We start from the raw sequence: 23,987 nt of genomic DNA, 5'->3' as shown, positions 1-23,987 counted from the left end.
ATTTTACCCCCTTAGGCAGACCCCTTTGATCATCTCTGCCCTCTGGGAAAGACTGACCAAAAGAATTTCCTAGGCGAGAGTGCCCAACTTCAAGGGAGCAGTTAGACCAACTCAACTGTACCATCTCTCCATGCCCATCTCTTCAGCTAGCATCAGGAAAGCACAAGATCTAGATGAAAGGCAGCTGCAGTATTGTGCTCTGATGAGCAGGCCCTCCTTTCCAGAGGGCCATGAGCCATCAGATGGATTCAGTAGTACCACCTAATTGCAGCCAGATAATGTTAAAAGATGATGAGAAGTTCCGTGAAACTGTGAAATCAGGAAAGGGTCCACCTGAAAAAGCCTCTTTTTTAAAATTGCTATTAAAACATGAATGTCATAAGAAACCAAGGGGAAGGATATTTCCTAGGGAAGGAAAGGGTGGTGCTTTACTCTTTCTCCATATTTAAGTAAATGGGACAGGTAACTAACTATTCTGCTTTTAAAAACAAGGGAAATCTTGAGAACACAGACACGTTTCCTATCTGAACAGAAAAGTGAAAAAGGCATGTGTAAGTCTTGTGCCTGCAGCCTTACCATCATCTACTATATCCTGGGCAGCCACAGAGTTCGTGTACACCACGAGGTCAGACAGAGCTCGGCACAACTTCACCGTTTTTCTTCGACGAGCCAGTCTGCCAAGTTATATTTGATATACAAAACAAAATGGGAATATTTCAATATTTAAAGCCTATTTCAATGCCCCTTTCTGTTCTTTTCACCAATAAGGAAATAAAGAACTGCGAACAGGGAGCCACGTGTTGCAAACCTCCTTAGAGAGGGCTCCAAGATGACTGTTCCCTTTGTCACGCCACACAAACAAAATTTTTCATTTAACACATAATGAAATAGCTGCACCGTGGCTTTCTCAACAAAAACAAGGCAGACAGGTTTGAGCTGTCTGAAAACAATGTTTCGCTGACAACAAATGCATTCTCAATGGCACTTTTTGGATTGCTTTTTCTTTACATTCTCAGATGTAATAAGGTTGTCTGGGCTGTGATGTACCCTTGTTTAGCCTAAACAGTTTTCTTTGAGCACTATTTACAGCATGCAAAATGTAGATTGGCATTTTTCCATTAGAAGAGTATTGCTATCACATTTCTTTTCAGTTTAAGGGTAATTGCTATTTGTAACCTATGAAAACCTACACAATCAAAATACCAGGCTACAGCAGTCACTGCAAAATACACCCCAACAGTAGTGTCATAAATGACCTGCTCTTAAGAACAGACTTCTCTGAGGCAGTGACATGTACATACTGATAGTAGTAACATGCCTCTAGGTGTAACTAAGCTGTAAAACTATGGTGATTCATAGCTCACCTATGGAGCTGTCCTGTTTCCTTCCCGGAAGAGTTTTGCTGGCATTCTTCATCATCTGATGCACTATGGTATTTAGATGCTGCCTTCACACCTTTCTGTTGGGAAAGAATCAAGCAGAGCTCTGTCAGTTTATAGGGTGGCTCTATAAATTCACATTACTGTAATTAACGTCAGGTGGGTGGGTGAGCTGCAGCAGGTTTACAGCACAGGACCAGCGTCCCACAGGGATGCAGAATGACTCTGGGGGTTTGACAGCAGAAATCCCCAAGTCATATGTCAAATGTTTCCATACGTGCAGAGGAGGAAAGCCAACACAAAGCATCTGTGCCCTCATCTCACTCCATCTGACTGGAAGGATCCAAGCCTGCAGCCACAGGGCAGGTTTATCTGCTGGCTAGCAGACAAATCCAAGCCTGAAGAAAATTATTTCTGCAAACTGGCCAACACATTGCAGGCTTCCCTCCCCTGCTCTCTCTCTTTCCCCCCTGACCTGAGAGGATAACTTTGCTCCACTGTCTCCAGTACACTGGCACTGGTCCTGATGAAATTCTAATGGATCATATAATATTTAATAAACAGTAACACATAGTTTACAGTGCACTGTTTACACCTACCTGTGCTTTCCCCTCACTTTAGAAAATTTAACGAATTCATTCATGAAATTGAGAACAGAGTCCGGGCAAAATTTTCAAGCATCATCTTTCTGCTGCCTTTTGAGGCACACATATAAGCATTCAAGTTAATCTAAATTATTACAGTATATCGTAAAGAAAATAGCTATGATAAAGAGATTAAAATCTCAAAAGCACTTTTTTTGTTAAGCACCTATTATTAAGTACAGTTTCCAATTCCTACATTACATCTTTTGCAACACTAACTATAGCTTCTAATGAGAGTTTCTTTAATTCCCTTCTCATCAAGAGGTAATTAACAATATAACCGAGAGCTCCTTATCCTTTTGCTCATATGGCTAATTGAGCACAGATTTCTTTTCTCCTGCTGTGCACCAATAATGCACATAATTTAGTTTGCTGTGTTTAGCGCTGAAATAAAGTTGACTACACTGTAAATCATTTGCATGGTTCAGTTTTGGAATCCAAAGGTCTGGACTGTGGATGTTTCCTGCAGTTAACTTGCAGGAATTACAAGCCTTACTGTCTTTTTCCCTCCATGGGCAGTTTTTAAAGAGTTTATATGTGGATACATTTGGCACAAGAGCTGGCTGAAAACATCACAAGTCAATAACTCTGGGTAGATAATTCTGTGCCTTCAAAAATATCAATAGTAACCACCCTTCCCAGGCATCCCTTTAGCTGGAAAGGGATAATGGGGAGGTTACTGGATGTCCCTGTTGCCTCAGTCTACAATATAATCATTATTTTAAAAAAAAAAAAGTAATCTATATATACACTGTCTTATTTTGTTCAGCAGAGATGAAACAAATGGGCTTTCCAACCTGATATATCCATTAGGATAACTAGTTGAAGTAATTAAGTTACTGACATACTTTCCAGCCTTCAGTGTTACCAGCAGTTTTTAGTGGCTGACTTTTGTCTGTGACATCTCATTCCACTGCATTTGTTTTCCCATCAGCAAGCACAAGTTGCAATGTGAAATGTCCACTATCATGCACAACAGGTACTTGCAGATACCACCACATACTGAGTCAATAATACACACTTAGCTAAAGCTGCTGAAAGAAATATGACCACTTTAAACTGATGTAAACTTATAATCAAAGAGTAAATATGAGTCCTGGTATTGTCTGCCTAGAGAATTTTTGATGGCTCCTAGCTGGCTTCAGGGCAGATGAGCTGCTGGCTGATTAAATTCTATGAAGTATTTCATAATTGCTGTTTTTCCTAAACTGCTGCTCATATTATCAATTACAGGGTGTGCACCCTGCTCAGCTGCAGCATTCACCACAGATAGTGCTGAAGAAGAACACAGGTGCCTAGCAGGATGGGAGCAGAGGCACCGCTGGTGGCACAGTGACTCGGCTGCAGACCTGCCACATGCCTCTCATGACGAGCCTATCTGCTGATTTAATTACTTGGTATCTGCTAATTGACTCTGTGAGGAAAGAAGCTTTCAGCTGAATCAGCTCATGCTGAGGCTACATGTTCAATAAATCGAAGCCTCGAGGCACCAAGGGAGTGTGGGAATAGGGGAGGCGGATGACAGGAACACATTTGTCAGGATATGGGAATGGGGCGCACTGTCCTTTTTGGTGGCTGCTATCTGTCCAGCTGCAAAATGAAACCTCACACTCATTTGATTTTTATTAGCTCTTGCTCAGTTCAATAGAGTTGCCACAGTGAACACCCAGTGGAGCAGACAATTTGACCTAGCAGCTACACAAACATATGAACACTACATGAAAAACTATGAAGAGATCAGAAATAAGCCACATTTTTACAAAGCAGGAGCCCAGAGCCAGTACTCAGACACAACAGTCCCTTAAAGCAAGTGGAAAGACAGTAACGGCATGGCCTGCATGGCACTGCTCAGGGTTTCAAACTGGACCCTGATTGAGAGAAACATTGTCAGTTGTGTGGACAGAGGTCTGGAAAATGAGAATATGCCAAGGCATTTATCTACATTGCTCTTCTGCTGCTGCAAGTTTGATCAGAATATCAGCATTTCCACATCACCAGTGAAGATGATCGTTTTGGTCGGGCAAGATATTTTGAGTTTGTGTGATCATTTTTAAAGGGTTCTCCATGCTGCTAGCAGCTATATTCTTCTGAACAGCAATAAATATACCAACTGTAATCACATAGTCTCTCCTCACTGCTCCCATACACACCATGCTTGTCTCAAGCAATAAAACTTACCTGGTGTCTCGAGAATGCTGACAGACCTAGGACAGCAAACCGAGTCTCTCATTTTACTTACTTTATGTTTACCAAAGTTGCCCATTAATGATCGACTATGAGACTTTTTTCCACCTTCTTTTGTATCCAGGTTCTGCGCAGAGAGAATGCAATAAGAAGTGTAACTAGATAGCTTCAGAAGTATCTTTAAGGAGTCTGATACAGTCTCTAAAAGACATAGTTTCAACCTAATAAGTTCTTGTACACGACCCTGATTCACTATTAGAAGAGAAGAGAGATGAGAAAAAAGTCTAAACACAAGTTAAATTCTAAACACAACATACTGATCTGTGAACACAAATTGAAATCCAAAATCTCAATACAGGACTTTTCTAACTTCTTTATATGCTTGATATTTAGCAATCCTCTAACAGTAAGGAAAAATACTAACATTAACACTCAAGACAACAACCACCCATGTAGAAAAAACAGTCTAGCAAAACCAGGCAAGCAACAACAAAACACAGGAACATTTGAAAACATACTCGAAAATAGCAACAAAGGAAAAGGGGAAAAAAAAAAGTTTCCTAACAGATAAAAGTGATTTTTTTCATAGGCAACCTGAAGTCCAGGTTTCACATTTATAGCCATGCCTCTAGACGTAGGTTTGATAATTTCTGGCAGCATCTAGCTTTTTCTGTCAGAAAAGCACATTCCTTCATCTTCTAAAGAGCAAAACAAAAAAGGTACTAAAGAATATTCCCCCAGCATTTCAGCAAGTCCTATCAGCTCCAGTTACTCTCTGTTCAGTGCTGAGTTTGAATTCACTTCTGGCTATCATAACAGTAATGGCACTAGACAGTTTCTTCAGGTCCAAGAAGAAAGTCAATAACCTCTGTATCTACGTTCAGAAATTTGTTTCTAGCTCAGGCTGAAAGTCTCTGTAATACGCAGAAAGAAACCTTAGCAGATAAAGTACTAGTGTCCCTCAAATAAGAAAGTTGACAGTTTCAACAGCAAATCCAAATTAGTATCAGGCCTGACTGACAGTACCATACAAATTGCCTTCCTCCCTCCCCACAAAAAACCCCAATTGGTAATTACTGAAAATTAGTGCGTAAACTTGTACTGTGAATGTTTGGGGTTTGGTTTTTTGGGGTTTTTTGGGTTTGTTTTTTTTTTGGGGGGGGGGTGTTTTGTTTTTTTGGTTTTTTTTAAATAATAGCAAGTCTTTGGGAAAATAAAACGCACATCAGTGACTAAATAAAGGAAGATCAGCTTTAACCAGCAAAAAAGTAGAAAAATTTCCCAACAGATTCCCTTTTGGTACATCAATTATACAGTAACTGCTAGAAAAGAGTTTTACAGCACCACCAAACAAAGCTAGCTAATGAGTTACAGAATTACCAAACCATCACAACATTTAACCATTTAGTTTTCTTCCATCTATGTCAACAGTTGATATAAATTAATCTTCCAGTAGTTTTAACTTATTATTACTAATTGTTCAGCTCTGTATTGCTTTAAGACCCTTGAAAACAACAGTCATATGCAATCAGTCTTCATACAGGATTGTTGCAGCAAGGGAAGAGATCTCTAAATGTCCCTTAATAATTTAAAATAGGTAATTCAAAAAATCTATCACTTTATATTATTACCTGACAAATGTTTGAATAATGCAGTTGCAGTACTCAAGTATTTTCAGTATCCTGGTCATGTCAAAGACATGTAATGGGTAATCTCAGGCATCATATCCAACACAAACACCTTACGGAAATTTGCATTCTTTACACAAAACTTCCTGCCCCCTCAAATGCTAGCTAGGGGCCAATCATTTTTCCAGATTCCAGAGAACATACCAAGTGTAATTATTCTATCAAGATAGTATTGAAATGGCTCATATCTGATTGTATTTACTAACGCGGGGAGTTTGCTCTCTGAAATCCCACTTTTCCGACCTCATGAAGGCCAAAGGGAACAGGCAAGCTGACTGTTCGCACACTGCAAAGCCACAGTCTAAAAATAACCCTTATCTGTCAGGTCAGATGGCTTCGTCCTGTGTATTCTTACAGCCTCTTCCCACCACAACTCAGCTTTGACCAGAGGTCTCAGGCATCAGCACAAGCCGAGTATGTTTTCTGTAGTCAAGCCTGGCTTCAGGCAAAAGTCTCATAGGTCCGGCCTCAGAGATTGACAAGAACGAGATAAACCCTACAGAGCAGGAAGATGTGCAGAAAGCAGATCTACACATACCTGACCTTTAAGACTGCAGCAGCTACAGAGCAGGCACATCCTCCACAGAACAATTTACTCTGTATTTAACATAACTGGGCTTGCATCTGGTTGAGGTGAAAGTATGGGAACCATGGATTCAGGGTACTAATTGCATATTGATGTATTCAAAATTCCAATACATTTAGCTGTTTTTAAAAAATAGTTTGATGTCAAACAGGAAAAAACCCATACCATTTTTGATATAAAACAGTCTGGGCATGAAAAACTAGAACTTGTTTAGGGCATTAAAAGCACATCCCTGTGTTTTAGTGCTGTACAAAACAGCCATCAGCATTGCAGGCAGACAATGCTTTCAGTTATCACGGCCAGTCTTGATAGGACTAAAGCAATAGAAATGGGGTCTTTCCCCAGTAACTTCGACACAAACCAAATTACTTGACACATGCTTGCAATATTGGTACTTACTAAGTTGCTTTCAAGCCTTACAAGTAATAAATCAGATCAGACCATATTGAAACATACTCTTCACATTTGACCATTCAAATTCTCTCATTAGATATCTTTCTGAAATAGTTCCAAGTTTTTATTTTGGCTAAAACAAACTCTCAGAAGTTTTTCATAATTTATCAGGTTTCTCATCTGAAAAGTGTGTAATACACGTTGCATTGTCTAATATGCAACAGAGCATGCAAAGGGGAAAACCCCACATACCTGTTTCAGGTTAACATTTAAACCCTCATGAGTTGCCTTTAGCAGGGCTCTCACAGTGAAGCTGTCAGGGTCTTCTTTGTCCCTGATTTGGGATTCTTTTATCAGGGATTCCAGTTTTGTTCTTATAAAAGATTCCACCTGGTGCTCAGTTGCACCATTACTCTGAAAGACATTAAGAAATGCAGTTGAAGTAGATTATTATGTCCATCACTTCTGGGACAGCCTGAGGGAGCATCACACACACTTCTGGCCACACAGCGCTCCCAACATTTCCTCTCTCTGTACAAGAAAAAGCTTCTTGCATAATCCTGGCAAAACCAGGCAGGTGGCTTTTACTGCCATTTCCATTTTCCTTTTTCCTCTTTAGTCTTCCTGACACGTAATTTACCCTGCCTCACCAAAGCACAGCCCACCACATAGATCACCCCAGAACCTGGCCCTAGCGTTAGCTCTTTGATTCAAAACTGTCACAGGTCTGAACACCTCTTTCAGAAGATGGCATGAATTTTCAAGCTAATACAGTTAATACGTTTCATCCAAAATATCAGACAACCTAAGCATCATTAGATTCCCGCTCCAAATGGAAAGAAAGAGGAAGCAATTACTGTTAACAATAGTCATATGGACACACAAACCAGTTTCTTACGCAATGTGCTTAAAATAAAAACGGATCCTATAAAACTGTCCATGGGGTGCAAGACCTCTCCTGAAACAGGAGAGGAAAGCAATTGTTCTGTCCTAACATGTTCCATTTCTAGTCCAAAACGATATACTGTGTTTTGCATTGGCTTTAAGGATTGCCAAATTTTGTCCCAGGTCTTTCTGTTAAAGAAAGCATCATCTCATCAGAATTCCTCAAGCCACCCTAGAAAAGCATATGTCGATTACATAGATCACTCCTATTGAACAGGAAGTAACAACAAATCAGGCATTATGTTGGTTCAAAACTGGTTGAGCAAACTTATCTCATCCTACTACACCCATAATTAGTTATGCTCATTCAATACATACTCTTCCCCCTGAACTTACATCTGTGGAAGCTTATACCTGTACTTAAATCTTTAGCAATATGATTGCTTTATGGGATTCAGAGTCTCCCAGGATGGAAGGATGGGGAGGGACTCTTTATCAGGTAGTGTAATGATAGGACATGGGGTAATGGTTTCAAGCTGACTAGAAAAAAAAAACAAAACAAACACCTGCTGGATGACATGTGTCAGCATTGCACACCGGTTTCAGTTTGTAGCAAAAAAATGCGTTAATAAAATTAACAGCTGGAAAATAAACAAGGAGTTAAGAAATAAATGGAACAGAAAGCAAACTCCAGTGTCAAAAAATTAGAAACAGAAGGACTGAAAATAAAAGTCTTCCACACCTCTTTTTTTTATTTGTATGTCTTTTCATAATTTTCATCTAGAAATTGTGTAGCAATTTGTATCTGAAAAAAAGTCTAGCATGCTTATAGTGCTGGCATCAATGTTTTCAGTATAGCATACCTAAAGTACTTTAATCTGTTATTCATATGATTTAAATGAAAAAGTGTGCATCTCTGAACAACATGACTCCGTATCTAACTGTGGAATTATATAAATTCTGTATCTTAAGGACCTGATTTAGAAATCAAAGTTAACAACTCTAATCTGCTAACAACTGTAATTAGGATTATGGAATATGCACATAAGAAATGTAGAGATGTAACAGTTCTGGGAATTGTGTATGTGCACATACATAGCAGGACTTTAATTTGCAGTCATCTTCAATTTCATCGGCACTATCCTCATCTGAAACTTCCCCTTCCTCAGCATCTGCTCCAAGGCTGTATGGCAACTTTTTACCCTAAAATGAAGAAAAAACATTCACAACAAATGCACACGTAGTCAGTGTTATTTAGTGCAAAGACCAAAATAGCCCATTCCTCAACTATTCCTTATGTAAATTGCCACAAGAGTTTAGAATTCGTTTTCAGAGAGTCTCATGCAAAGTGGTTCAAAGACCTAGATTATCACAGATGATAATTTAAGTATTTCTGGAAGAATTTGTTAGTGAAGGATCTTTGCAAGCTCTTTCAAAGAAAGTATACCACCTCCCATCTCTGGAGCAAACTAGCAAGTGTCCAAAAGATTTTTTTTTGAGTTGACTCGCAGATTTTTCAGGCTTACCCCTAGCAAGCAGACTATTGTATACTTAAAATAAAACCCTAAATATCAGGAACTCAGATTTTGTTATAGGCTCTGCATCAGAATGGAAAATGCAGACACAAGAGAACTCACTGCAAGCAGCCATCAACACGCAGAAGCAAAGCCTATTTTACTATGGCATGCTCATGCAAGAGTGTAGTCAGCAACCTAAAATTAGTTGCTAACCCAGTATTATGAATGTCATATACCTACATTAGAAAGAAACTACTTTATTTCCATGTCTAGTTTCCAACATCTTATTAGAGTAGTGAGCAAACAGAGGTTATTGGCCAATTCTGGTAAAAAATAAAACAAATAATAAAAAAAAAAAAAAGAGGCTCCAACAGATAAATTATCCTTTTCAGAGCATTCATCTTTAATTCTCTTGTATGATCACTTATAGCAAAGCCCAATCACAGAACCTTATAAATTTTGTCTACGGGACCTCTGAAGGTCTCTGGTCCAAATCTCGCACTAAAGGAGGACAGTTGCCAGCCCTAGATGAGCTTTGTTTAGCCAAGTTTTGCAAACTTTCAAGGCTGGAGAGTCCCCCAGCCTACTGGGCAGCCTCTTTCCATGCTGCACTTCCCACAGCTGAAAAAGCTTTTCCTGTCATCCAGTCTGCACCTCCCAAGCTGTAACTTGGGGCCAGTGCCTCTTGCTTTACCATCTGCCACTTAATAAATCACCTATTAAACGTCTGTGTAATTACTTCTGTGTCTTCCTCACTGATAGCAGAAATGTTCACAGTCTACCTGTTTCATCAGCAACAGAGGCAGATAAGAATTACATCCAGATTTCTGCAGAAATGAAGAGGATTGATTTACAAACTGCATTTTGAAATTAATAAGGCTGCCCTGCTAATGAGTGGGTCAAGTTAACTTCACACTTACACCTTTATACTGGCTTAAATCCATGAGTATTACTGGAATTACTCTTTATATACACTAGCAAGATTAAAATTATGCTAATTACTTGAAATTGTTTAGCTAATGAATCAATACTGCCTTTCAAAGGAAAATGTATAGAACATAGCAAAAATAATAGCAAAAAGATGAGAAACTGGCTTACTTCTCAAAAAGACACTGATTCCTAAATATGATGTTATCTTTTCTAACTGGGCTGCTTAATTTGAGCAGGAGATGAGAGATAGGTCTTTGTGAAAAGACAATGTAATGCTGAAAATAGTATTCCGCATTCTAAAAATGTTAGCTCAGCTGCACATCATTCTGTAACTACTCACAGATTTCAGCACTGTTAGCTGAAGAATCAACCTAAAGTTATGAACTCAAATGTGCTAGGAAGACAAGCTCGCTCAAAAGTTCACATTAAGAGCAGCACAGTACCAAAACTCTCTTGCCTTTTGTGCATTGACACAGTATTTCAAACCAGGCTGGCTGGGTTTTGTTGCATGTCTGACATGACACGCTATTTTGTTTGACTCCCTAAAATACCAACACAATATGCTTGCATAGTTCATTAACTAGCATTTACACAAGAAAACTGATTCAGTGAAATTCAAAATCACAGTTAAGTACTCAAAGACTTTACAATTCAGAGTCAGCTCTGTACTGTACATTGAAATATGTTCAAACTAACATCAAACCAAAACTGTGAATCCTTGTAGCCAGCTTGATACAGAGGATAGAGAGGGAAAAAAAGTATCTCAAGAGCCCACAGCGAAGTAATTGCCCCCATGTGTCAAAGTAAATTAGATAATCTAATAAGCCACAACTCCATTAATCATCCTCTCAAAGGTCTGCCTTGCATTTCTTTCTTATTATAGCCATCTTGGTCTTTGAAATCCCTTTCAGAGCAAATCCGTTTATACTGAGAGGTTCAAACAATTAATCTCGCATACAACACTAACTTCAGTGCTCCAGGGCCTCCTCCCTTGCTGTTCCTTAGAGCCACCTTCTGAAGTGCTCTTCTTTCATAAACACAGCTGATGAACCATGAAAATAGTTTCATTTCATGAACTACTGCTCATAGCAGGGTGAGGGGGAAATGCAAGAAAATGAAAGACGTTTTCAGACGATTTTATATTACTCCAAAATACTTTGTCCAAGGAGGAACTGTAGGATAATGTTTAGATACTACAGGAATATGGACCATACAGAACAATATCCACTAATAACAAATCAGAAAAATTTCAAAAAAGATAAAATATCGAGTCGATGTAACTGTATCACAGTTGCTTCTATTCATAACAATGAATTTTATATAATTTTTCTGCCCTCCTGACTTGATGCTAAGATTTAAAAATAAACACCTCTGACTTCAAGACTTGCAGATAAGGTGCTTAAGAAGTTGAAAGAATTCTCTTTCCACTGCTGTGGATATCACCTCCCTGTTGAAACACTTACAGAAGTACTCTGGGACACTACCCAAGTCCAAGGTAAACTGTTTCAATGTCTCTGAAAAGCTCAGAATTTTAACTCACTGTACTATTCCACATGGTACTGTTGAACTGGTTCTCCAAAGCCAAAGAAAAGTGTAAGACAAATATTACATGCTGACTTTTGTTGCATTTTGAACAGGCTGCCAATAGCAAGTTACCTTCACTAGGATTTTCCCTTTCAAATTTTGAGGGCTAGGAAGCTGTCTGGAATCTCCAGTGGTTACAGATGACAAGTCCAGTTTGTCACCAAATATCTCCTTCAAGTACTGAGCAATCTTCTTTTGCTGTTGAATACTGCAGTGGTTTTCAATAGACAGTATCACTGGAAACCTAGAAACAAAACCCCCAGACATTGTCATAACTACATTTTAAGAGAGAAGACTTGCACAGCTTATCATATAAACTGGTTTAAGCACTTTGCTTTTGCATTGTCAGTAGTCTGGAAACAAACTCACTTTGGGAAGAAGGACTTTGCACATGAACTCCCAAATCCCTGCTCTGTCAGAATCCCTCAGATAGTCCCTGCAGGCGTTTCTGGCCTCTCCCTCCCACCCTACCCACTAGTGCACAGGGTGACAAAGTTTGAAACCGACGATCACTACGCATGAGGCACCGTGAAACTTGCAATAAAGCTCAGAGCAACACAATTCCTTTCTGTTCTATGTAATTGAGCAGAAGGTATGTTATTCCTTTGAAGCCACATACAAAGTCATAAGCCATCAGCAAGCTGCTCCTGGAGAAAAGCATTTGGAAATCAACAGATGTGAAGGAACTGCTAACTCTTCTCTGTTCATCTTCCAAAGACTGACAGCTGCATGAACTATTTGCCTTTGTCTTAATAAGTGCAGCTACAGTGAATCAGACCAAATCTCTGAGGGTGCCCAGACTCTGGAGAAAGAGAAATATTTGGCAATACTTTCCAGAATACTCCCCCAGGCTCCAGGAATTTGCAGTTTAAGTTTCCTGACATAAAGACATGGATTCTTTATATAACAGCTTATTTCTTCCACAAATTTGACCTGTTGTTTTCTAAACTCTTAGCAGCCTCAGAATCCTATGGCAAGGAACCCAACATGCCAACTATGTACCAAATGAAGAACCTCCTCCTTCAGTTTTGAAACCATCACCTCCTATTTCTAATCAATAACACCAAACTTTGGGGCTCAGGTTTTTGGTGTTTGTTTTTTTTTTCTTTATCAAAGAGAAGTAAGCATTGGAAAGAGACCTGGGAATCCTGGTGGACAAGAGGATGACCATGAGCCAACAATGTGCCCTTGTGGCCAAGAAGGCCAATGGCATCCAGAGGTGCATCAAGAAGAGTGTGGCAAGCAGGTCGAGGGAAGTCATCTTCCCCCTCAGCTCTGTCTTGGTGAGGCCGTATCTGGAGTACTGTGTCCAGTTCTGGGCTCCCTGGTTCAAGAAGGACAGGGAACTGCTGGAGAGGGTACAGCAAAAGGCTACGAAGATGACTAGGGGATTGGAACACCTCTCTTATGAAGAAAGGCTGAGGGACTTGGGTCTCTTCAGTCTGGAAAAAAGATGCCTGAGGGGGGAATCTTATCAACGCGTATAAATACTTAAAGGGTGGGTGTCAGGAGGATGGGGCCAAGCTCTTTTCAGTGGTGCCCGGCAACAGGACAAGAGGTAATGGGCACAAACTTGAGCACAGGAAGTTCCACCTAAACATGAGAAGGAACTTCTTTACTTCAAGGGTGGTAGAGCACTGGAACAGGCTGCCCAGAGAGATGGTGAAGTCTCCATCTCTGGAGACATTCAAAACCCACCTGGACGTGTTCCTGTGCAACCTGCTCTAAGTGACCCTGTGCTGGCAGGGCAGTTGGACTAGATGATCTCCAGAGGTCCCTTCCAACCCTACGATTCTGTGATTTTCCCTTTATTCTCTCTAAACTACTCAAAATTCTATACACCCCCTCATGATTTGAGACTGTTTTGTATATATATGGCTAAACTCTGTTATTTTCATAATAAACTGTTATAGTACCACAGCAAATTAAACACAATCTGAACATAACCACATATCTCAGTATCTCCTCATACTACATATAAGACAGCTTTTCAATTTTCCTACTGAAATAAAGTATTTCCCTTAGGTAGAGAATAGTACAGTATTGATTTTTAAGGAGAATTTCCCTGTGGATATGAATAGGAAGTTCTGTTCAAACAAAGGACCAAAAAAATCTGTAGATATTCACTAGTCTAAGACTGTTCGAAATATTACTGAGTTAACAATGCATAAAAGGTCTTCCTAATTTAGCTTGAACTTTCCAACTTGATTGATGGAAAGAGCTCATGCAGTTCAACAATAAACGTGACAAAGGTAATAAACAGGGGAACAGAATCAACTTTATAATTTCTCAATGTGTTTAAAAGAACATATGTATTTCCTGGTGTTGGTTGTTGATTTTGACACAGAAATTAACTACACAAAACAGACAGGTGTAGCTTCAAAACTGACTCTACACTTACTCATTTTTAATGAAGGCATATTTATTGATAGTTTCTGCCACATCACGGAAGAGTATTTTAGAAGTAAGAGTATAGCCATGGTGCACTACCGGATCTCCGTCTGGACCATCCCAGCAATCCACTATTAAGACAAAAAAGCTATATGTTAAGAGATGCCCATGATCTTATACATTTCTGCTGATCTTGCTTACCAGCAGAACTCATGTACACTACTCAACTGTGCAGGTGTCAACAAGTTTCATTCAATCCACTATGACCTACCAATTGAGTTAAGACTCACAAGACAGTCTTTTCTTATATCAAATGAGAAATCTGCAATCTAAACTTCGTTTTTTCCTTGTATATTAAATTGTGGGGTTTGTCCTCATATATAAAATTACAAAGGTGTAATAGGTCAAATAATGTTAACAACTATCTCTTGGGAAAGCAGTTTCTGCTTCTGAAGACAAAATATTTAGAAACAATTTAGTCTTTTTCCACTCCCTATTAAACTTGCAGTTTTATAACTGACTACAGGAAGAGTAGCATCAAATCCACCACATGCAGAATGGACTAGGGCAGTAATACTTTTCCTAAGAAATTACTGTACCCTGAATTTACACTAAACTTGTCACTACTGTTGCCTCTACAGGAAGTTAAAAATGTCACAAAGAGAAAGCTACAGAGCTATTACCTGGGCTGCACAGTATCTACAATAGTTTTGAGGTCAAGCGAAATACCATACTACTGTGCGTTCTAGTGAACTTTCCAACAGTAGGGAAAGTACAATGATAGACCACCCAGTTTTCTCAGGTTCACTTTCTCTAATTAATTTTTAAATTCAGATTAACATATTTTTTTTTCGGAGATGAGTTTTGTAATAGTAGTCATAAAAAATTCATATTGAGTTTAAATTTGCCAAAAGACTTTATTCCACCCAGAATCTTGAAAATAAAACTACTAATCATAAAGAACTTAAATCATGCAGAGCCTAAACAGGAATCCAACAGGATCTCCAGGCTGAGACAAACAGCACCTTGTTTTCTACCCCCAGCACTCAGACAATGAAACAGCATCCTACCTCTCTATTGTGGCAGACCAAAACCAAGTTTCTCAGCTCTAAGGCGGTAACAGAAATAGATACACAGCTGTGCTGACAGAAGGCACTACTTGCTGACCTCTCCTCCTCCTACAGGCACTTTTCATCTTCCCTTTGCATCCACAGGAGGAACTGCATACACAAACACCCACTTTCCCATTCAGTTTATGAAACAAAAAGGTCTTTGCTGGCTCAGCTCCTTCTGAGCAACGTGGAGTAGGAAGCACTCCTGCAAAGTGGTAACCTCCAGCACAGGGGAACTGCAGAGCGTAACAACCAGGGCTGCTCTTTTGGAACTGCAGGGCCCCAAAAAGATGCCTGGCCTTTTTCTCACTGGGGCATATACAACAAAAAAATGCTTCACATAAACATGGGAAAATGGAAAACCTGCACTGACTAAGAAAAGCATAATAACAGAGCAGCAGGCAGGAGGAAAGAGTGGTGTCTATGAAGTTTGCCCACAAAGGTCATTCCCAACAGAAAAAAAAAAATAATCTTGTTTAAACTGCTAGAAAACAGGAGTTTACCACTGAAGTTAATCAGACAGTGAAGCATTAATGCTTTGAGTTTGCCACTGACTTTGTTCTTAAAAGAAACATCCATCATACTTCGCACAACCAGCAAGTTACATTAAAACTATACCTTCGATACATCGACAACCATCTTGCAGCACTCGTGCATACATCTCCACTCTGGACTGGGAGAGCAGCTGGTCTCCTGTCAGGTATGTATTGTGAGATGAAGCAATAAAGTAGTTACAAAGGGGTTGATCCATATCCTGATGCACTTCGCAATGCAGTGGATTAAATATATCGCAAGCAGGACTGCGCATGAAGTTGGTGAAACCTTTGAAAAAAAGAAAAACAGTTTTGCCAAGGATGCAGTATGTATTACCAAGGAAGTTATTTGCACCCTAACATTTGTTTTTTCTGTTTATGCTCATCAGGGCTAACTCATGTGTCCAAAACCACTGAATCATATAGCAGGGATTAATCTTACTGTACTCCATGTTTTCAGCATATTAACTGCTGTCTGTGGCTTGCCTGGTACTCTGCAAACTGAAGAGGCTGCACAGACTCCGTCAACTGCTGGCACACACACAGGTATTTCTTTTTGAAGCCTATGGAAGTTCTGTCACCTTTGAGAAGAATACATTCCCAAGATCCAACCCTTGTCCCCAGTCAATTTTCAAATAGCTTTGAACTAGAAAAGCAAATATAATCTAGAAAGACACATTTGTGACTGACAAAAAAAACCCAAACCGATCACCAAGCATTTGCAAAGCATGGCATTGAGCTAAACCTCTTCAGAAAAAAAATTAACAACCAATAGTAAAAAAAAAAAAAGAAAGTAGGATTCTAAGAGAAGCATAAAAGTAACAAATAGTAGCTATATGAGAAGACTGAAAAAACCCACAGATTGATGCGGCCACTGCCCAACCTATTTTCAGATCCAATGTTTCATTCAGACCCTCAAAAGGGTCATATGACAAAAATGCACATGTAAAAATTCTCTGAAACCCTGGAGAAGCTCCCTACGCCAAACCCAGTGCACAGACTATGACAAGTGTATCAAACTGCCCTCTGCAGTTCAGAAAAAAACACTCCACTAATAAGCAGAACAAAAGAAGGTGTTACTGGTTTTGTTAGAATCAGTGAAAGATAATATCCTCCCTCGCAATTATCCAGTGAGATAAAAGTGATCTCTTCATCTAGATGCTACTGCAAAGAGACAGTATGCAGCTAACCCACAAGTCATTACTGTTAGAAAAAATATCTTTTCCGCCGCCTTCTCCTCCTTAAACTGGTATCCCCTACCCCTTCTTGATTCTTGTTAAAGCATCAGCACGAGGGCAAAATTGGGTCAAATACTTAGGCAGCATTGGTCTGCATTGCCTGGGATGCTGAATCGTGCCTTGGAGGATGAGTGACCCGCTTAGAGGAATAAAGCTGGGTAGCTGGAAGGGAGGGAACATCAGCCTCACATTCAGCAAGGTGCAAAGGCTTTGAGATATTTCCCTCAAGGGACCCTTGCAATGGTAACAGGTAAGAATTATCTTGTTCTGCTCCATCACAGGTGTGATGTCTTGTAAATAAGAGGATGCAGAGGAAATCCCTCAAATACCAGGCAGCAGAAGAGAGGTAGGGTATGATGCCTGCAAGAATATAGGTTTGGTATTCTGCAGATCGTGCTGCTGTTGATGCCTCATGGGTCCCAAGTTGAGCATCAATCTTCAGAAGGTAGCAACAGTTCAAGAACAAAACAAAACGTACTGCTACCAAACTTAAAGAAAGATCTGACCATTTATACAGATCACACGGCAGAAACAGGAGCCAAAATGACATCCTGTCTTGGAAGTAAATGCTTTTCCCCCCCCCACCCCGAGTTTCTTGCTGACACTTAGGTTGTCCCAGTGCCACTCTTGATGTAAATAAGCACAACCCCCATGGCAGATACGGCATAGACAAGTTAGCAGCCACCCAAAGGGCTGCACTGCCGCACAAAGAGCAGGGGCTCGTGCTAGCCGATTCGCTAACCTAGCCCATTTCACTCTAGTTTACAGTTTTCTCTATGCTGCAAGTTTATGTAAGAAGATGATGTGTGATTTATATCCCTGTAAATCAGATCAGCATTGAACAGAGAAAGTTTTAAAAATAACTCCTTTGAGAATGAGAAATATAAAATATTTCCAAAGGATAGTGCAAACAATACCAACCCTGAAAGCAACTCAAACATAAAAGAAGCATCAGTAAGATTAAAATAAACAGAAATGCTTTCAGAGGCATATTTTTAAATGTCATCACTTGTTCATTTTGCTTTCCCTATATCAGTTTAACTGCAGTGCCCAGGGTCACACCAGAAGCTTGTTTAAGATCTGGGAGGCCATATTCAGGCTTTAAGTACCACGCAGAGGAAGATTTCTTCCTCCCCCACAAAATCACCATGTAAGTTATGCTGCTTCATGAAAGCTATCTTCTGGGCAAATTAACACACCACAGCGTTTAATCTATTTTGTTCCAATTCAGATTTTTATTTGCTACTAAGCTGGATTCTGGATAAATATACCATCTACAATTGCTTTAGCAAACAAGGTGAATAAGGTATTAAAACCCAAAGAAAATGCAACTATCCATATTTTATTTCACATAAGTATAAATCAAAGGATTGTATAGGAGCAATTCCAGATCTACAGATACAGAACAGAATGAAAACTTTGCTTTTATTACTTCAGTTAGAACAGGCTATAGTATAAAATACATGGTATAGAATGTTTTATGTTTGTGTTTTACAAATACACAGTTAGCAATAAATTCCTGCAAGCCTAAGGCATTCACATTAGCATACGATGGCTCTGATGTACTGCTGTATAACACCAGCTGCTAATTCACCCCACCTACTCTCGTCTCTCCCATGTCTCACTACAGTATATTGAGACAAAACTAAGACTGAAATCAAAAACTTTACCTTCAATCCCAAGAACATTTTGCTTCTTGTTTTCTTCTGATACTTCAAACTTCTGTATGATGTCAAGACAATATTCTGGTGTCACATTATTCATCTGTACAAAAAGAACAGTGTTGGTCCACATATTTTTTTTTTCTACCATGTCACCAGCATGTCAAAATCTACTTTAGGCTTCTGGGTCCAGTTGAAAAACCTTATGATCAAACATTGAGTTCGGACAAATATGAATATGACAGTCAGTAACACTACTGTAAAAGGACCTTAAGATTTTGATTTGATTTTTCTCAGTGCTGCACAAGCCTCATGGCTCTTACCTTCGAGGAGAAAAATAGGAGTGAGAGGTAGCAATCACTTAAAAACTGTGTTATTTTAGTTTAAAGATGAAAATTAGCTGTTTAGCACACTTAATAATGGCTGTACTGGGGAATAGTGTTGAAATGAGAACTATGAAGTTATATTCTTTAATATAATCTACTTAAACATGCAAAAAGATCTGACAGGGTTTGATTTCATTTTCATGCGTTTTCCAGTTCTGTGATTTCATTACTTCCAAGAGAGTTCACAGTAATATACAGGGTATGAGATAAATAATTAGAATCTGAAATGAAAACCAGTAGTTCTTATGAAACAAATAAGAGAGTTTTGTCATCAGCTTCAACTAGGCCACAACTGAAGTCCTACCTGACTAGTCAGGCCAGAGTATCACCATACACTTATATTTCCACTAAAATTAAAGGAAAGAAGTAGCTTCCATCACTCATCTCATCTTTTCTCAGGCCCCTGCCCCCCTTAAGTTGTAGGGAACCAAAGTGAGATCTAACATGGGGCGTTTTTCATTTCCTCCACTAATAATATCACAGGATGGCAATGACAATGCTAAAACCCTTGGCAGCTTATTTGTATTTTTATCCTGTTTACTGTTTGTAGTCTGCATCCTTTGCCAAAAAGTCAGCTCTAACACCCTGACATGTTGAGCAGTCTGGAAGCAGAGGAACATGCAGTCCCCGCTCTTAGTGTGTCATCTCTGTTAACATGATTGCTTCAGGCAAATGCAGGAGGTAGGTTAGTCATCTTGCAGATTACATATTTATTGTTTAAATCCGAAAACGGTCCCTCTTTGAACTGTTCTTTTACTAACGGAATTCTCTTTCAGATGGCAAAACCAATTCCATTTACTCTGCTCTGTCTGTAGCCTTTGATGAATTTGTGGTTTCCATTATTTGTTGTAGTTCAGTATTCCCATCATCTGCGTTCAGCTATATGGAAATCTAGAAGTAGGTTCACTCTCTTGATCTAGTCTTCTCTAAGGGCCTGATCCTGCCAAATGCTGAGTTCCTCCTAAGAAACGTGAGTGTCATGACTGACCATATCTTGTAACACCTAAATGGCTACAGCCTAAGTATGAAAAACTACCAGAGGGGAAAAAACAGACATGTGAACATTAGAAGTACAATAACAGAAGGCAAGCAAGTAAGCAGCTCAACTCATATGGTGACTTAAGCTGAAAAACTTGGAGACAGTTTGCAGCCTTTCTCCCCTTCACCCTTCCCTCTGTTTTTTCTCTTACATAGGGAAATCATGGCTCAGACTGCTTCCTTCTCCATACATTTTATTTATATCTCCTAGCTAAGCCAACAATATGAGACGCCTGCAGGAATTACACAGGATAATAGGAATGAGAACAATTCAGTAGAGAAAATAACTGATTATCCTAGCTCAAGTAGATCTTGCTGTTTGATTGCAAACACTATTCATAGCAGGCCCTTCTTCACCACAAGCTGGCTAGAATTAACTTTTTCATTATGCCACATGGCTCCTTGATGGCTGAGTGGCAGAGTACTTGCGTGCTCTACGAACAAAAAGTCTGATCTACTCCAAAGCTGCATCTGTTAGGGAAAAGTCCACCGATTTATGCTTTTTAACTGTAGCTTAAGAGACATGACTATTTCGGCTACTAATTTAAATTTGTTTTCATTAAATCTTAAAGTATTCCACTAGAAATAATATCAAATAGTAATGAACATTGTTGATGGCTGAATATTCAGATACCTGGATTACTAAAGATGGGCAATAGTGGAGGAGCTTCCAGAATCTCTTAGATAGAGGGTTACTTTCTGTATTCTGGGTTAAAAGCTTTAACTTTGAGGCAGATATGTTCTTTTAAAGATTATCAGCCTTTGAACGACTGATAAGATCTTGGTTTTTAAGTAAACGAACTAGCAAATAATTTTCCTGAAATAAGATCCTACAAAACAGGCAACATTAGCCCTAATCTTCGGTGAAGAGTTGTTTGGACAAAGAAGGGAGAAATCCCTTTTGATTTCACCTGTATCCTTGGAAGCAGGTCAGACAAATCTGTTGCCAGAAATCTAAGGTCATCTGAAGCTGCAGCACACTGCTGTGTCAGGTAATAGGAGAACCCTCCTCTGTAAATGCCCATGAGCTAAGAATGGGAATTGTTCTCATTTCCCATTCTCATGGGAAAGGAAATAAGAGAAAGGAATGTAAAGTAGAAGTGAAGTTAGGAAAAAAACAAACATGAAGGAGAAGTTAGAAAAGAAGTGCAATGCTAATGACAGGTGTTCCTAAGCAGGATGCCAGCCCACCAGTGTGTCAACAGCACTTTGATGGTCTAGACTTAAGATGTTCACAGTTAATCATTCTGTAAGAAAAATCAAAACATAGATAATCAAAGCAAAAACATTCTTCCAATTTCAGTGCAAGATGTCAATGTAAAGTGTCATGACATATCGAGTCATTGCATAAATCAGTTATACTGATTATCCTCTTGTGTAAGCATGAGCGAGGGATGAAGGCATCAGCTTGCTTTCCAGTTGAGACTTTCTGTTGCCACAATAAGGGTTCTTTGCAGAAAGCAGCAAGGATTGACCAGGCATGATGATGTGGTATTGTCTTCCTTGTCTGATATTATCAAGCTCCACAGTCTCTCCTCTTTTCAAAGTCCATGTACCAACATTGATATTCTTATAATTTCTCATTCCTTTTGGGATGTTAGCTCCTGTTATCTTTCAGCACACACTGTTTCAGATCATAGCCTAACAGATACCAACGTTCCCTGGCATATACTATCTCATTACATTCCTTTAAAATTTCTTCCAAGAGAGCAGGTATAGTTGTTTCAAAACATTCCTTTTCTAAAAGTGTACTAAATCCCCACTTACCACTTTCTGTCACATTTTCACTATTCACTGCATCACTAGTTACTCCTGTGACACTGTATAATGGGTGTAGACAAGTAATAAGAGTAAACTTACTCTTTCAAACAGGCTTAACTCAAAATGCAGTACTCCATATCGAGTAATTAAGGAAGAGCTTTACATAATTATATATGCATGTTCCAAAGGTGTAATTGTTATAAAATTTCTTCCTTTTCAGTTCAATTAAAATGAACAGGGGCATTAATTTTGCCCCCAGTTTCATTTGGGCTGCATACGGAAGCAGACCTTTTAGAAGATACTGGTTTGGTACCAATACTATAGCATAATATTAACATTTCCACCTGGTCCCTGTCACTTGGGAGTATGACAGGGCACACCATACAATATGCAGCACTTTCCCAGAGCACACAGAGAACCCTGCTGAAGGCACGATCACAGCAGGCTGTCCTTTTTCTCAGGACAGATGAAAACTGTATTGCAAAGTAACTGATCCATGGTAAGGCAGCAGGTGGCAAGCAGGCACTCGGGAAACCTCACCCTCAGAAAACCAAAACTAAACATTTCAGGTTTGTGACACCAAAGCAGCCTTGTAACTGTGTCAAAGAGACAGTTATCCTATGACTGAAATTAAAGCACTTGATGCAATGTGGATACAGCAGAAAGGAGAAGGGAAGGACAGACAGCAATCAGAAAACAGCCACAGGCTGGCTGACCCACAAACACATGGCAGCATCGCTACAGGGCTCCCAAGGCCAGGGCAGAATGAGGCCATTCACTCTACAAAGGAGGTCCAGAATGGCAAGCAACCACAAAGCTGCTCCTTAACAGGGAAGATGACGTTTGTAGAGCCTATTCCACCCAAGCCTCACTACTCAAAGACAAATATGAGACAAGATCTGTCATCCAAAAAAGCCTGGAGATCCTGCTGTGGAAGTAATCTGCCATTTAGCAGGAGATCGGTTTCTGGAGAGGACCAACTCAGACATTGATACTGGTTTATTAGGAGAGGGCACTCCCAAAGGGACAACACTCAGGCATGCAGGTGTGACCGGACATCCAGGGATGTTCCTCCCTCACAGCCACTTGTGCTAAGGGGACTGCACGACCAGAAGTCATTATAGGAAACCAGCCTATTTTCTGCTGTTCTGACATTTGAAGCCATATAATTGCAATTTCAACAGCAATGAACTGAGTTTAACTGCACCTACATGGAAATAATCTGTTTCACAAGCTCTGGGATGAAGGCAACAGGGAGCTCTCCTATAAAAAAGAAAAGGAAGCCAGCTTAGCAAATTAACAAAAAACCCAAACCCCTTTTGCTCTATCTTCAAGCTGTAGAATATTCTAAGAGTTTTGCCAAAAGAGTAGCAGATGGAGTTGGACAGACTGTCCACAGATTTCCAAGCAGCCAGACAAACAAAAGCAAAATGCTGTTTGGTTGAAGGCACTTGAGAGCTGCATTATGACTTGAACCATTAACAGCTTTTGAAGGCAATCTTGCCTTACCCAAGGACATTGTTATCATGTCTGTGTTCTGAAAACATTAAAGGGTAAATCTGCTCTAACACTACTAATACTGGGAAGTGAGAAGACCAGAGGAAAGAGGCAAAGAAAGTGTGAGGTGCTTCTAAACTACGCTGCTGAGAGGATAATCTACAGATCATGCTTTTACTCTTTTTACTGTTTGTTTTTGGAATAATGTTAAGCAGAGCATTTATAGCCAATAGCCCTGTCTGTGTTTTGGATAGTGTAGACAAAGGAGAGGATGCAGTGTGCCAGACTTGACAGTCAACGGGTTTTTTTGCTGCATCAGTAATTTTATAATGTCCTTGTGCACCCACGAAGACAGCTCTTCTGCCTCTTTTGCATGTTTTTCTTCCTGCTCCAGGTCCCCAAGTGCCCTTCTCATACCACTGCTCTTCAGTTGTTCCTGGGCACTTCAGCATCTCCATGAACAGGTCCTCCCTGGAGCATTTCTTTGCTTTCTCCTCAGTGTCAACCTTGCTACTGCTGCTGTTGAGAGTGCTCCACTGAAGAGCACCGAAGTAGAAGGCAGTGATTAAAAAGGAAACAA

General features: G+C 39.7%; 1 protein-coding gene across 4 annotated transcripts in view; it reads right to left on the bottom strand.

Moving 5' to 3' along the window:
• Nucleotides 1-23,987, bottom strand: part of PLCH1 (phospholipase C eta 1) — an 85,465-nt gene that overhangs the window by 13,317 nt on the left and 48,161 nt on the right. For all 4 annotated transcript variants that reach the window (XM_074592169.1, XM_074592171.1, XM_074592170.1 and 1 more), the window contains 9 exons: nucleotides 18,735-18,828; nucleotides 15,912-16,115; nucleotides 14,192-14,312; nucleotides 11,863-12,034; nucleotides 8,855-8,962; nucleotides 7,127-7,288; nucleotides 4,263-4,334; nucleotides 1,365-1,459; nucleotides 577-674 (listed from right to left, as the gene is read on the bottom strand). In XM_074592169.1, the coding sequence (XP_074448270.1) occupies nucleotides 577-674; nucleotides 1,365-1,459; nucleotides 4,263-4,334; nucleotides 7,127-7,288; nucleotides 8,855-8,962; nucleotides 11,863-12,034; nucleotides 14,192-14,312; nucleotides 15,912-16,115; nucleotides 18,735-18,828 (1,126 nt within the window). The remainder of the gene's footprint in view (nucleotides 1-576; nucleotides 675-1,364; nucleotides 1,460-4,262; nucleotides 4,335-7,126; nucleotides 7,289-8,854; nucleotides 8,963-11,862; nucleotides 12,035-14,191; nucleotides 14,313-15,911; nucleotides 16,116-18,734; nucleotides 18,829-23,987) is intronic.

The sequence above is a fragment of the Larus michahellis genome, chromosome 6 (assembly GCF_964199755.1).
Source record: "Larus michahellis chromosome 6, bLarMic1.1, whole genome shotgun sequence".
NCBI lineage: Eukaryota > Metazoa > Chordata > Aves > Charadriiformes > Laridae > Larus > Larus michahellis.
The sequence above is the reverse complement of the archived record's forward strand: the minus strand, read 5'-3'. Positions and strand labels throughout refer to the sequence as shown.